Source organism: Belonocnema kinseyi, chromosome 2, assembly GCF_010883055.1.
Source record: "Belonocnema kinseyi isolate 2016_QV_RU_SX_M_011 chromosome 2, B_treatae_v1, whole genome shotgun sequence".
Taxonomy (NCBI): domain Eukaryota; kingdom Metazoa; phylum Arthropoda; class Insecta; order Hymenoptera; family Cynipidae; genus Belonocnema; species Belonocnema kinseyi.
In genome coordinates, this window is record NC_046658.1 from 54,351,689 (window position 1) to 54,366,949 (window position 15,261).

A 15,261-nucleotide genomic window follows, 5' to 3' on the forward strand; every position below is an offset into this window, starting at 1 on the left:
TTACAGTGCACGAAACAATAATATTTTTCAATTATTTAAGATGTTAATTTTGTTTGTCTACTTGGTCATAATCAATATTATTAAAATATTGATCCATTTTTTTCAATAATAAAATTATATTTTTCAATTGTTTGATTAATTTATTTACTAGATGTACATAATATCAAATCTTACATTCAGAAAACACAAATAAATAATAATATTATGTGAACGATAGTATAAAAAGGAATTGCATTCACAGTAAAAATAGGTTTCAATTAAACAAAAAATTAGAAAGAGGAAAGTCACATAAGAAATGCTTTGGCAACCCCCCTTCCTATCCTCCATGTCAAAATGACTTACTTTCTTATTTTAATTTTCATAATAAGATAATATGGATTACGATAGGATTTTTTGCAATAAACACGAATATAAAACTTCTAAATTGATATTTTAATTATTTTCATGAAATCGATATTTTTTATCCCTCCATTTCTTCAAATATTCACGTTTTGAGACACCCTGAAACAGAAAAACAGTATTTTACGAACGTATGTCTGTATGTATGTCTGTGAGCATGATTACTTTTCAAAAAATTAATCTATTAGATTGACCTTTGGTATACTCTCTTATGTCAAAAACTGAAGGTCAAGTTCGTTAGCCAGCCATTTTGGATAAAAATTTAAAAAGTAACCGCATTTTGAACATTTTTAAGACCACTTTTTTCAACGATATGAAAAAATAATAAGAAAAGAAAAATGTTACTTTTTAAAGGCCCTAATAGATTATCATCACAACTTTTCGAATTTTTTTGAAAAATTGAGCGTTACAATCTTGACAGTATAAAAAATAATAAAAAATTCAAGTTTTCAGTCAAACTATGCAAGATACGACAAAAGATTAAATGATAAAAATTATTGAACCGTAAAAGATCTATAAATTTGTTTTTATTCACTTTTTGATAGGGCGCGTAGTTTATGCTTTAATCGTGAAAAATAACATTAACAATAAAAAAATCAAATCTTTGAAAAAATGATGTTGAGTATGAAAACACATAAATGACCAAAAATTATGCATTTAACAAAGATCTACAATTTTGTAATTAACTTTTGTTATAAGGATACATTCAAAATGAAAAAATGGACTTTTTGGAAAAATTACACAAGTTACAATAACATTTTAACTAATAAAATGTATGACCTAAATTATATCTACAAATTTTCTTCGAGCCACTTTATTCTAGGATGTGTATTTTTGGTTTAATTCTAAAAAATAACATTGAAAATGAACAAATTAAATTTGTGAAAAAACGGTACAAGTTCCATTAAGAATTTTAATAACAAAATTGTTTTTTATATGATGCTCACTTTTTATAAAAATTTTAAAAAGAAGGTAATGAAAATACGTATGTTCCAATATCAATGCATATGATGAATTGTAATAATATAAATTTATTTAAATGATACATTTTTCTTAGTAGCTGAAAATAAAAATCAATGGGAAATAAGTAGCAAACATCAAAGTAGTCATGAACAATAACATTTGTATATTATTTTGCAATATCTGAACAAGCAGTGCCAGCTCGAGGTGTAGAAACAAATATAATATACATTTGATATAATAGTGTTGCACATACTGTAGAAAAATTCACATTTTAGAGAAAATCGAGTGCGAAGCACAATATAGGTGATGAGAATGTCTTCGTTAAAGCTGAAGAAGCTTTAGCAAAAGTGAATTTCACGATCACCAACTTACCGTTGTCTATTTGTTAAGCTTTTATTCTAAAAGGCCTGCGCACACATGTGGGGAAATATATTACTCAGCGCGAAGCGCAAGATAAATAAATTATCAAGCGCGAAGCACGAGAACCAACAGTCGGGCACCCTAGGCGCAATCAAACTCGTGAGCGAAGCGTGCAGCGTGTGAAGCGCGCGATAAGAATGTGCCCACAAAGCGGGAACAAACTGTTTGATTCGATTTTATCATATCATTTTTTTATCTAAATCAACATTGAGAAATTATGAAAATTAAAAAAAAAGTAAAAAAATCGATAACTCCAAAACTATTCGAGATGTGGATTTAAAAACTTCAAATTTGGTTTTCTCGTGATAAATCTTATTGGATTCTGCATTAAAACTTTGTCGCCACATATATAATTTATATTACAAAAATTTGCCTTTTGGGAAGATACATCAGACACATCGAGGCAAAAAAAAAAATTGAAATCGGTCAATATCTTCAGGCTGCGCATGACTTTCAACGTCTCAGTTTTTAATCAATTTACTACGAGTCAGAAAATGTTGACCCGAGTTTTGTAAGAACAGCTTTTGTTAGTGAAAAGTAATATAAAAATAGAAATCCGAAAGAAATGTTGTTTGAAGTTAAGATAATCTGAAAATGCGCAAAAAATTTTTTTCCTTGAGCGGCGACTAAAGTGGATTCAGGACAATACCATTTTTTCTACTTATCCTTCAAATCTGTGCAATAAAACGTCATGTGTAATTGAAAATCCATCTAGTCGTGAAGAGATTCAAGTATTCTCGGTACAAGTATATACAGAGATACTTATCAGCTAAATGAAGATGCTTCAGATATCTTTCTCTTTCGTAAGTTTTGCCAGAGGCAATGGCTGCAACGCCCAGAGGACGAGTCTCCACTAATTATTGCTGTAGAAAGTTATCGCTAGAGCTCAGAACTTGTCAGCGCCAAGGCCAGAAAAAATCAACAACTTTTGGTGAAAGAGGTTCACTTCTACGCACCAACATCTAGCTCGTATATTTACTACTTTATTAAAAGAAAAACATTCCATTCCGCAGTGGTAAGTAGAATGGCACTCGATACTAATCCGTAAGAACGGAGTTTTGTCAAATCCAAAAGATATTAACATCTATCGAGACGGTATGGAGTGCAATAATTAAACAACGTGGATGCAAAAGAGTGCTGGCAGACTGCAGAAGAACCTGTTAATAGGCTAGAGTATTACCCAGGGCTCGATTAGGTATCGACGCAATCTGTCCAAGGCTTGGATTGACTACCGTAAGGAATTCGATAACATGAACCATGAGCTACTTATCAAGTTCCTTCATTGCCTGGAGGTACATGCAAGAATAGTGAAATGTCTAAAGGAGCTTATGCTTTTGTGGCGGACAATGTTTGTCATAACATCTGACAAAAGACAAGTGACTATCAGTTATGTCACATATAAGAGGGGGATATTTCAACGAGACTCTCTAAGTCCGATACTTTTCTGCATCTCCCTCTTTGTACGTTACGGGTACACAGAGAGTCACAATGCGGCTCTAAAAGTGTTATATTACCATCTTCGGCACTTTTACGCTGTTGATCTAATGTCGCTTAACAGAATTTATGCCTTTCTATGGATATATTCTAATATCCGTTTGAGAAAACGGATAGACTTAGTCCGTGACTATGATGAAATTTGGGTGTTCCCGAGAAAAGTTTAAAAAAATGTACCATCATGTACTTGACTGCAGCACAGTCCCTGTTTGGCAGAGTAATGAAACCAGGCGTTGTTTAATATGACAAAGTAGGCATAATGCTCATGTTAGATCAGTTAGGGCCGATTCCACCAATTGTGATTATATTTTAATCATTGACTAACTTAGTTTAATCAGCATATTTCGTTCCATGAACGTTTAAAGGCCGATTCCACCTACTGTGATTAAATTTGAAACAATGATTAACTTTGTTTAATCATCACATTGCGTTCCACCAACTTTTAAATCTTGATTAAATAATCCTAATCATCGATTAACTTAACCGGCCATTTTTGGCTGGTTAGCGAGTTAACAAGCGATTAACGGAAATAACATGACCTCAAAGTTGAAGTTCAAGTGTAGTGTGACAGGATAGTGTGAAATATGGATGGAATTTATAACGAAATTTTATCTTCATCTGATGATGAAGATGACTTTGGATATTAGATACCGCCCCGAATATTTAAAGAACGAATCAATTATTTTGAATCTTTGGTTGATTTGGATTTCACTACTGCAATTTCGTTTATCGAAAAAGAAAGTTGAATCGCTGCTTCCCGAAATTGAACACGATTTGCTACATGCTACACAAAGGTAGGTAAAGCAGGTATACTTTTTAAAATAGTTTGTGTATTTATTTACATTATTCTAAAACTCGAATTCAAAAACCGTGCTTTTGAGCCTCGAATACAACTCCTCCTTGCTCTGCGTACTATGCAACTGGCTAACTTTTAATTTCTGCTGGAGATTTCTCTGGAGTTAGTAAAACCAGTGTTCACAGAATAGTTTATTTTACTTTTTGAGGTTGATAATTTATCTAGGATCTTTAACGAGATTTTGTTTACTATACTTTTCAAGTGAAGATAATGCAGAGGTGTTTCGAAATAAGAAAGGCTACTTTTCTATAAATGTACAGGCCATTTGTGATTTTCACTTGAAATTCACAAGTATTGTTACACGTTGGTCGGGAGCAGTTCATGATTCGACGATTTTCCGAAACCCCAGAATACGTGCTCTATTAAAAGCTAGAGTTGTTGGTGATGGATTAATCTTGGTCGATAAAGGTTGTCCATTAAAGCCATATCTCACAACCCCATTACAAAATCCTCAAAGTGATGCTGAAAGGCTGTTTAATGAGTCGCAAACTATAACTCGCAATACTATTGAACGGACTTCCGGTGTCATTTTGAATGTGGGTGTACATACTCGCGGAGATGTGGAGCCTGATGACGATCCGACACGCGTACTACTTCTACATTATTTTGAAAGGTGAACACCAACTTCACGCTTTATAATTTTGCCTATTATTTCCAATTTACAGCTCATTTTTGTTTCAGCCTACTGCGATGACGGAGACCTAATATTTACTCTTAAACCGAATATGCATTTCTGAGAAATAATTTTTGTGGAACTGCATTTTTCAGAATCAAGCATAGTAAATACATATGTTAAGATCATTAATAAATTGTAAAACTTGCATTGAGATGCATGTAATAATAATTTTACTGGCAGTCTACCATTTTGTATTGTTTTATAATATGACTTTGGAATAAAAAGTGAAAAAAATGTTCTGCCATCTTGAATTAATCAAATTCTGAAAATGATAATGTAATACCATATAATATAGAATAAAATAATATGTTCATTATTTCTAATTTCGATGGAGATGAACTTAGAAACAAAAAAACAGCAAAATATAAAAAAAATTATAGTAATATTGTCCAGAGGTAGCAGGGAGAAATGTTTTAAAATAAATTCATAATGTAAATTAATTTTCGATTTTTTATAAGGTCAGTCTATTAAAAAAAAATAATTGACGGAATTAAAAACAGCAACTACAATTTTTTATTACAGAGTTCAATTCAAACGAAAATTTTCTAACAAACTGAAAAAATTTCTCTTGTTCAAATATTTGAACATTATTTCAATCTTGCACTTGTAATTTAAGGTACAAAGTCTTTGGTCATAATAAAATTATCACAGATGCAGATTGAAACAATGTTCAAAACATTGAACATTATTTCATCGTACTATGGCACACTGCACACCCGCCGTACTTAAGTCCATGAAAACAAATGAAATATACAAAAAACACTTTTAGAAGCAAAAAATCAATTATTTTGTACTTGCTTACGGAAAATTACAATTTTTAATTCTTACTCAATTAGAGTATTTTTTAAAACCTCCTTCTCCATTTTAGATTTTTCCTCAGCTTCTCTTTTCAATACGTTGATGTATTCTAATTTTGCTTAGATTAGGGCTTCAAACTCCTCAGAGCGTTTTTTAAATCTTTGGTTGCTCGTCTTCTTTATTTTTCGCCCAAGCACAATCTTGTCCAAGATAACCTGCTCCCTTTGTGCAGCAGTAGCTGCTGATGCTTGTCTCTGCAACGCAGGACTTTTCTTTGTCTTCAGAATTGCTGAATTCCGGTGGGACCACTCCTCCGAATCGAGGATGTTCAGTGCCTGAAATAAGTTCATATGTTTATGAAACGACTTATACAATATTATATTAGGGTTGTCCAAAAATACATTGGAAATTTTTTTCACGCTAGAGGGCAAGACACCCTCCAAAAAGTTTCTATATTCGGAGAAAGAAACTCCGTAATATATTTTTTTTCTTCGAAATTCATAGATTAATACGTACCACCGGGCATTTCAAAATCCCATTTAATTAACATGGGGATATTTCGAATTTTCAAAAAATTCAACTCATATTCCAAGGTTTCATCGAAACATGTCAAACTTTTTAGTAATTGAAGAGAAGTATCTGCGAAATAAAACCGTACTAGTAACTTTTATTTCCAACCCTCTCTTACCCTCACTGCAGCGCCCCAAATATGACCCAAAAAATCAAAAACTACATTTTTAAGTTTTATTGTTGTTAATGATTTAAACAATTATTTATGCCCAACAAAATTGAAAAAAATTATATTTTCTGATATAAATGCAATATTTTTTCATTTTTTGTAGTAGTATATTTTTCTAAAAACATTATGTAAATGTTTGAATAATTATTTATGTCTATTTTTAAAACTTCTAAAAATTAAACCAGAGATTTCACATTTTTCTAATTGGTGTCCAGTGGTACTTTTTGTTGTATAATTATATAATTTTGATACATTTCTTTTAATGTTTGACACATTTCTATTTGTTTAAACAATTTTTATTTGCTCAAGCATGTATTCTTTCTGTAAACTACATAATCAGGAACATAATTGAATGTGTTCCACTTTATTTATTTTATTTATCGATAAAAAACTGCTTGAGCAAATAAATATTATTTAAACAAATAGAAAGTTATTAAACATTGAAAGAAATGTATCGACATTATGTAATTATTCAGCAAAACGTCGCATAGGATAGTAATTTGAAAAGAAATTTGAGATCTCCGGCTCAATTTTTAGAAATTTTGAAAAGAGACAATAACTATTTGTTAAATATTTGTTTATGAAAAAAACAATGGAAATTTCTAAAAAGTACATATGCAGTTTTGGATTCCGTCGGTCATATTTGGGGCACGGCGGGCAGGGTGAGGATGGGTTCTAAATAAATGTTAGTAGTATATTTTTATTTCGTAGACACTTCTCTTTAATCCTCAAAAATTTTGGGACGTTTCGATGAAACCCTGGAACATAAGTTTAATTTCTCGAAAATTGAAAATCTCCCCATATTAATTTGATGGGATTTTGAAGTTCCCGGTCGCACGTGTTAATATTCGAATTTCCAAGAAAAAAATTACGGATTCTCTTTCTCCGGAAATTGAAATTTTGAACCACTCTAATATTATATAATACAGTATGGGTCAATATAGTCAAATCTCCCTAACCCTGAACAATGATTCGAAAAACACCATAAAGTCACTTTTTCCTATGCATTTTCCTATGCAAATTTGAAGTCCCAATAGGCATAATTAAAAATCAAAATTAGAGACCACCTGCCTTCGGATTTCGTTCTTTCTAACATAAAGTTATAAACATTAGATCAAAAATGAGCGCAGAGATTTTGGCCATACCAATGATTTCTCAAGTCTTACACAACTTTAAAGATAATTAACATTTAACGATGTTCTTAGGCTCATTTGAACTGTAAATTTCTATATAATTACGCCAACTCATCAGAATACTCATATAATTTTTTTTTCATGCATCATTCAAATCCAATCATGCGAAGTTTTCCAAATTCTTTGTTCCAGCTTAAACTTTTTGCAAATTGCATACAAAAATTACATCATTATTTTTATAATTTAGTGCAATTTTATACAAGTTTATCTTCAAAAAAATATAAAATGTATACCTCAGATTCTTCGATTGTTGGTTGAACAATGGATGTTTCGTCAATTTGAATCTCCTCATAAATTCCTTCAAAGCTTCCCGTCACCTCGTCATTATTTTTTGTCAAAATTAAAAAAAATAATTCATATATTTAAAATGACTACGAATTTTTAAGCAATTACAATTCAATACCTGACAGTGCGTCGTCGTCGTAAGCATTCTCCATTGACTCAACTGTGTTGCCAATTATTTCTTTAACTTGCATTGCAAGAGGATCTTCTTTTAGAGGATGGCTTCCACCACCTGTCGAAAACAGTATAATGATTAATAAGAAATATACTAGCAAATAAATAATCTTATAATTTTACTTCACCGGTTTAAAAAGTTTCTTGACGTAAATTGCTGAAATACTTTCGGGCATACCGTTTCAGATTGTCCGACAAAACTTTCAATTTGTCGGCGGGGCGATGTTTTCTCATACTGACGAAAATCAAGGAGTTCGTATGAGAAAAGTATACGAGGCGGTATACTATGTTGTATACCTGTTGAAATGTTCCTTGCACCCACATCTCATCCTTGTTATAAGCTCTTCTCTTACTTTCTCTCTTTTTTCACAAAAATATTGCCCTCTTTTCCGTGGCATAATCCACCCATAGTTCCTGTTAAACCTTCATGCCGTTTTTTTTTAATCATCTCATATACCTTCCTTCCGTTCTCGTGGATCTTGCTCACTTCATCCATCTGCAGTCTATTAGTTCTAAAATACCTCTTCCTTTCAACCTCCGTTACCTACCCGGACTCCTGTTCTCGTTCTCCCACCTTTTAAAAATTTCTCCTCATATTTACGCGGTCAACTCCCCGTGATAGTCCATAAACAAGCTCTTCCCGTCTCTCTCCTGACATTATAATTAAGCATATTCCTTGACAATCCTTCATCCTCACACCTCCACTCCGTAAAATAAAACACTCTTCACTAGGGACACGAACAATTTCATTCTTTTTCCAAAATCTTCTGCGAACTACTTCTTCCCCAGCCCCTCACCACCAACCTCATTCTACACATTTCCCCTTCTCACTTCATTTTTCGTATGACCATCCATTCCCCCATTCCTTCGAAACAGGAAGACCAGGCACACAAACTCTTTCACCTACTACACTTCCTTTCCCTTCCACTTCCACTCACCTCCCGTCTCTCTTCCCGCTGTTTTCCTAAACACCAGATCCTTGGACTTTTCTGCATTCAGCTCAAACTTATCCTTACCTAGGTATCTTCTCAAACTTTTCATCCTTTCCTTTAATAACTGCTTGCTCTTTTCTAGCAGTACTATATATTCAGCATACTCAAGTGACCATATCCTAACACCTCCTACCTAACTCCTTCTACCACTCCGACTGCTAGCTAACTTTCCATATTCCTGTTTTAAATTGCAAAAAACGTTAGGCTAATCAGACACCCTTGCCTCAACCCACTATCCATCCAAAAACTTTTCGAAATTCTCTCAACTTCTCTCACCCTATCTTTCGCTTCTTCATATACCTCCCTTAAACTTTTGATCAGGCCTCTCTCCGCTCCTCTCTTCTCCATCGCTTCCTACAACCTCCTCCTATCCAACGAAGGAAAAGCACCTCTAAAGTCCAAAAAAAGCGTACACTTTTGAACCCTTCTTTGGTAATTCTCTATACATTACGTGCTGCAGGAAGTAGATATTGTCAATAGTGGTCCTAGCCGCGCTGAAGCCCAGCTGCGTCTCTGGCAATATTTCTTTCCCCTCGACATCTTTTCGCAGCCTCTCCCTCAACACTATTGCGTATACTTTGTACGATGCAGTTATTAGCGAAATCCTTCCATGTTTTTTCTGCTTATTCCTATCTCGTTTCGTATACCTCTTCCTAGCCTTTTGTGTACTAACAGCCACGCTTCATTCTCTACCCTGTCTAGCCCAACTGCTTTTGAATTTCTTTACATCCTTATCTATTTCTCTAGCTCATCGTCATTCAACTTCTTCATCTTCTATGTCCATCCCACGTACACGACAGATTACTGTGATAATCACATTTTTAATTTTTGAATAAAATCTTTACCTTTTTATATGTATATGTCCGTGTGCTTTTATGAAGTTGTGTTTGTCTCTTGCGGTCTAATAAAAACAAAACTTATATTTTGAATCGTTGGTCTCAGTCTTTGGCATTGAAACTAACGTTTATAAGAAAAATGGATCCCTATGAATGGGCTCTCCGGTATGAATTTTAGATTGCTATAGGGCTGTCCAGCATAATTTTTTGGATCCGTATAAACAGGCTCTCCAGTACGAATATTGGATTCGTACAAACAGACACTGCGGAATGAATGTTGGATCCTTATAGGGTTCTCCAGTGTCAATGTCGGATCACTACAGACCGGCTCTTTAATATATATACTCGCAAATTACATCGAATGCGCCAGCAGATTATAGAGTTCCGAAACAACGACTGACACCAACGAATCTACTAATCACTTGCTGCGTCTCGCGTACAATAGCATGAAGTCTTCAGTGCAAAATATCAACAAAATCGCCATTATTTTTTTGCTCATAGAAAAATTGGTCCAAATTTGCTAAAAAATTGAAATTTTAATTGTCATGCGCGATTTAAAGATATTCGCCTATTTCAAATTTTGTTTTTATGATTTGCCTTTCTAAAAGAAACCTATTCCGCACTACTACGTTTCAAGTTTAACAAAGTCCGGAATTTCGACTCACCCTAAGCAGCAAGGCTGTGGCTTGTGTGCAAAAGGATGGTCCAAATTTATACCTGTTGGAAATTTTTATTTTATTTTTAGTGAACGATTCCCCTTTTTGCTCGATATTCGAAAGAAATGCTCCCCAAGATTGGACCGAAAAAGACACCCGTGGCACTTCTTAAGGAATATACCAGGTATAATTTTCATTCAATAAGTTTTAAATGTTGAGCCCACTAACCCTTTTGTATTGCACCCGGAAAATGGCAAAAATACATAGTAGGATTTTATGCCAAATTTATGACAGAAACGCTATTTTTTGAAATTTCGTTATAGTAAATTATTTTAGACTCAAAAAGCGACAATTTTTCAAGTATTTTTCAACTAATTTTAAATTGTTTAAACTATTATTATTTGTGAAAACAATTTTTTTCTATTAAATCGTAAAAAGTTAGCATTTTATGGAATAAATGACACAATTAACGAATGATAAGTGTAATTTCTTTCTTTTAAGTTATTTGGGTATTATTTAAACCATTTTCATTTGCCCAAACAATATTTTTCGGTATATTGCGAAATTAAAGAATATAAGGGAAAGCAAAAAGGGAACATAAACAAATAGTTGAGGATATTTGTATTATTAAAACGGAAGGGGAAACATTGAAATTTATCATTAAAATGAAGGGGAAAAAAGATTGTATCGGAGTGATATTTTGTTTGAAAGACAGTTTATAATTATTTAAACAATTAATAATCATTCATTTACATCCCTTCATAGCAAAGGTGTACAAGAGTTATATTAATTTATATAATTATTATATTATTATGTTTTTGTTATTAGTATTTTTTTACGAAGGCTGTTGAAAAATTTTCTAATAACACACCGAGAAGGGTCCGCACTTCTTGGTAGTGTGGAGATATTGATAACATTGCTACGGTGATCTTATTATTCATATAAATATGAGCAAAAATCTTAATTTGATCACTATAATGGCGCTATCAACGATCCACTAAAAAACACCATTCTTTCTCCTTGTCAATATCCCCCCCGGAACCGTTTTCGCATTACTTCAGGGAGTGTCGTTTACCGCCTACTAGAGCTCCTGCTGGCTACATGTTTTTATTTAGCTTCATGCTCCGCCCAATATGTACGCATCATCCTCAGTAGCTTGACATCTTTGCTCAACGGACTCATCGGCCTTTATCCATCTTGGTAGGGAATAATTGGTCCTTCTGTACCTTTCAGTCTGTGTGCACCTTGCTGTCCGAAAGAATCAATATTCACGCGTCGTCCTCAATAGGGCGAGGATATCACGCGTCAGACTCGTCGACCTACGCCATCCTAGTTTTCTTCCTTTTGTGTATGAACTTTCTCCAAGAATTAATAGCCACGTTGCGCTTATTTTCTTCGTACTTCTTCTGTCAAAGCAGCTCCTGGACATAGTCCGCGACTTGCGCCCAATGATCCTCGCTTTTAAGCATTACGTCTGGGATGTTTTCGGGTGTGATGCCGCCACCTTCCAGTTCAAGCTTCCTGCGGTGTTCTACTTATCTCTTACGTTGTCCCTCTTTGCGTTTCCGTATCCGCATTTCGGGCTTTGCTATTTTTTCACTGTCTAAAGATATTCTTTGAAGTAGCCGTGTCCCGTGAATAATTGTTTTAATGAACAATTCATTTCTCCATGCTTGCGATCCACGCAGACAGCCAGTTCGGGAATCAGTCTTGTCGACAATCTTGCTTTGGTGTCTCTCTCCCACTGGTATTGCCACTGCTTCTTCATGAGTGTTCTGGCTTCCGCTTTTGCAGTTTTTTTCTCCACATCCGAAGACGCTTCGAAAATTCGCTTCTTCTCGAATGCCAACAGTGCTATTGGTATCAGCCCAAATCTCGCTTCCATATCACAAGATGGAATGTAATTGACATCATCAGTCGTATCTTGCTTGGTATTGGATCCTTTACGTTTGCCACAAGTCTGCTCAGGGGCGACGTTACTGCTGATGCCTTGTTTGCCGTTTGGCTTATCTGCTCCAAGTAGGTCAGCTTCGTATCCATTTTCAGGCCGAGTTGTTTATATATGGGTTTTGTTTGGATTTCCATTGAGCCTACCAGCATTGGTACCGCAGTTGGCATCTGCTTTCTGGTGATTAGAATCAACTCGGTTTTCTCCCTCGCTAGGTCGAGCCCATGGTGCTCCATCCACTTTGTCACCCGGCGCATGACCTGATTTAGCTTCCACTGAATTTTCTTGATGTCCCGTGCAATAATCACTGCCAGGATATCGTTCGCGTACCCGGACAAATACGTCCTGTCTGGAGTCTACATTCGCAGGATTCTGTCGTACAAAACGTTCTAGAGATCAGGTCCTTGGGTTGATCCTTAGACAGCTCCGGTCGTCACTTTCCTTGTCTTTGATCCTTCCGTGGTGTCGTACACCAAGATTCTGTCGCTCTAATAGCTCTTGAGGATTCGCAGCAGGTATTTCCATACTCGAAACTCTTCTAATGCTTCTATCATATCACCCCATCTGTCCGAGTTGAATGCATTCTTAACATCTATCGTAGAAGGACGGTACATCTAGTGACGTGGTTTCATTGCTGAGTGTTCTCGGATCTTCCTTGTTTTTGCTAATAAGCAATTATCGCTGTATCTTCCATTTTTTGTGGAAGATTTCAACTTTATAGCAGAAGTTGTACATTTCGAGTAGGGCTTGTGAACTAGTGCGGGCTACGATTTTTAATGCCTCCACTAGTATGCTTTCTGGTCCTAGTTCCTCCCTATTTTGTTGGGAGCGCACTGCTAGCATTAACTTCTCTGTGCTGAAGGGTGGTACTTTGGTATCCATGTTTCTGTCCCACTACCTTATAGCCTAATCCCCAAAGGTCATTATCCATCTCTTGGACCAATCCCCCTGGATCTGAGCTTTACTGATATCTTCGTTACATGCTCGATGCATAAGGTTCATCGTCTCCTGGAAAAGTCTTTCTACTCCTTGTGGGTCTTCTGCACTGCCGAGAAGTGATTTAAGGGATTCTGCCCCTTTTGTCATTACTATGGATAGTTTGACTTCGTTCATTTTGGAGACATTCCACATAACTCGCTTGCCTTAATACGGGTTGGTATCCGAGCTGTCTGAAGGTCATAGTCCTTTATGCATTTAGGCCTTTTAATTGTAACCTGGCAGCCATTTCAACTAGCCCCTTTCTTCTTATATCGGTTTTTGGCATACCCCATTCAACAGCTTTCGCGTACGTGCCGTCTTTAATGCTCACATACACGAAACCGCATTCGGAGCCGTGATGATTCACGGACCCTGTTTTTGGATTTGCTATCCATACGACTGCAGTATTCAGGGTATCTGGAAACCATGTAGGAGTGTTTCTGTTTGTGTGCTGCTCATTTACTACGACCAGAGCTACCTCCCCTTCTCGTGTGTGTTGCGTAAGGAGATCATTGGCCGTTTTTCTCCTGTTCATTTTAGTTTGAAGGACCTTGATCATTTTTTTGTCTTTCAGGCCTTGCTCAGCTCTTGTCTAAAAACTTTGCAAACACCTGATTTAAGGGACATGATTCAAAGGTAAGTTTTCCTCCTTCAGTTTGCACAAAGCCCGCATCGGTGCTCGGTTGTGAACGTGGCTGCCTTATGCCACTTTGTGCCACACATGTAGCAGAGTCCGCTACGATCAGTCACTTTGCATTATTTGGACTGATGACCGTACCCGAGACACTTGTAGCAACAGACTACTTGGACGCTATGCCTTATTCGGCTATTTACTCATTTCGCTTTTCTATGGGAGGTTTTCAATAACTTGCTGGCTTCTCTTTCGATAATTCTAGCGAAAACAAAGACTTTCCCCATCTATTTGGTTTGGTGAGCGTACCCTGATCACTCCTTGTTCTCCAAGCCTGTTCTTAAATATCTCTTCGACATCTTCTTTGGTTGTCACGGCAGCAAGGTCCATCAGCTCCAATGTAGCCTTTAGCACCATATTTGTTACTGTGGCGGCGTCACCTATCTTTTCGCCTGTTGCTTTCAAGGCCATTGTGGTCATTGTGTCCTCTGGTTTTACCTTGGACTTGACGTCACTCAGTACCTCGGTATATGTTTTCCCTTCCTAGCCTGCCCCTCGGTATGCAGCAGTTTTTTCATTTTTTAGGCTTATGTTTCCTAATCACCTCGGTCCACGCGAGTGGAGACGCGAGGTTAATTTTCCTCTTTCCCATTGGAGTTGACATTTCTTTGCCGATCCGCCACTTTTTTCATAATAGTCAATGTGTCAGCATTTCCTTAAATTTTTTGGCCATGTAGTTTTTCCAGCGCATCGTACGTGGAGGGGCGGGCCGAAATAGCTGGGCCCAGTAATACCCTCGGACCTAAGTCCTACCCCGGTTCCCTCGGACCCACTCTTTCGTTTAACCAATCCCGGAAAACACGGATGGACTGGAACTCGCCCAAGGCACTGCAGATTCCGTCTTCTGCAGCCACGACGCAATTCCTAGAGCACGTGGAATGGATGCGACATTGCCATACCTTTAGTTCATTGACATCAGTCATAAATTTACTGTGTAACTAATTATTCGTCTATTCTTATAGAATCTGAATGATACTTTTCGAAGCAGATATGGATTTCGGATAACATTTTATATATGTCAGAATTATTTTAGAATATTTTCATTTTTCAATCTTCTTATATACGGGGCATTATTCCTCAACTGCCCCAACTCAAAAAGTCATGTTTTTCGATTGTCTCTAAATTCTGAGAATATGTTTGCCTACCCAACAGTAGTTAATCCACAA

At 35.9% G+C, this 15,261-nt stretch overlaps 1 protein-coding gene across 2 annotated transcripts in view; it reads right to left on the reverse strand.

Moving 5' to 3' along the window:
* Positions 1-329: 329 nt before the first annotated feature.
* The window catches only part of LOC117167990, a 20,480-nt gene continuing 5,548 nt past the window's right edge, over positions 330-15,261 (reverse strand). Inside the window, exons 1-5 of one of the 2 annotated variants that reach the window (XM_033353294.1) lie at positions 10,488-10,501; positions 7,942-8,052; positions 7,772-7,855; positions 5,637-5,941; positions 330-501 (exon numbers count right to left, since the gene is read on the reverse strand). In XM_033353294.1, the coding sequence (XP_033209185.1) occupies positions 5,726-5,941; positions 7,772-7,855; positions 7,942-7,968 (327 nt within the window). In that variant the 5' untranslated portion in view covers positions 7,969-8,052; positions 10,488-10,501 and the 3' untranslated portion in view covers positions 330-501; positions 5,637-5,725. Of the gene's footprint in view, positions 502-5,636; positions 5,942-7,771; positions 7,856-7,941; positions 8,053-10,487; positions 10,502-15,261 lie in introns of those variants that run through there. The other variant, XM_033353293.1, reaches the window with a different exon arrangement.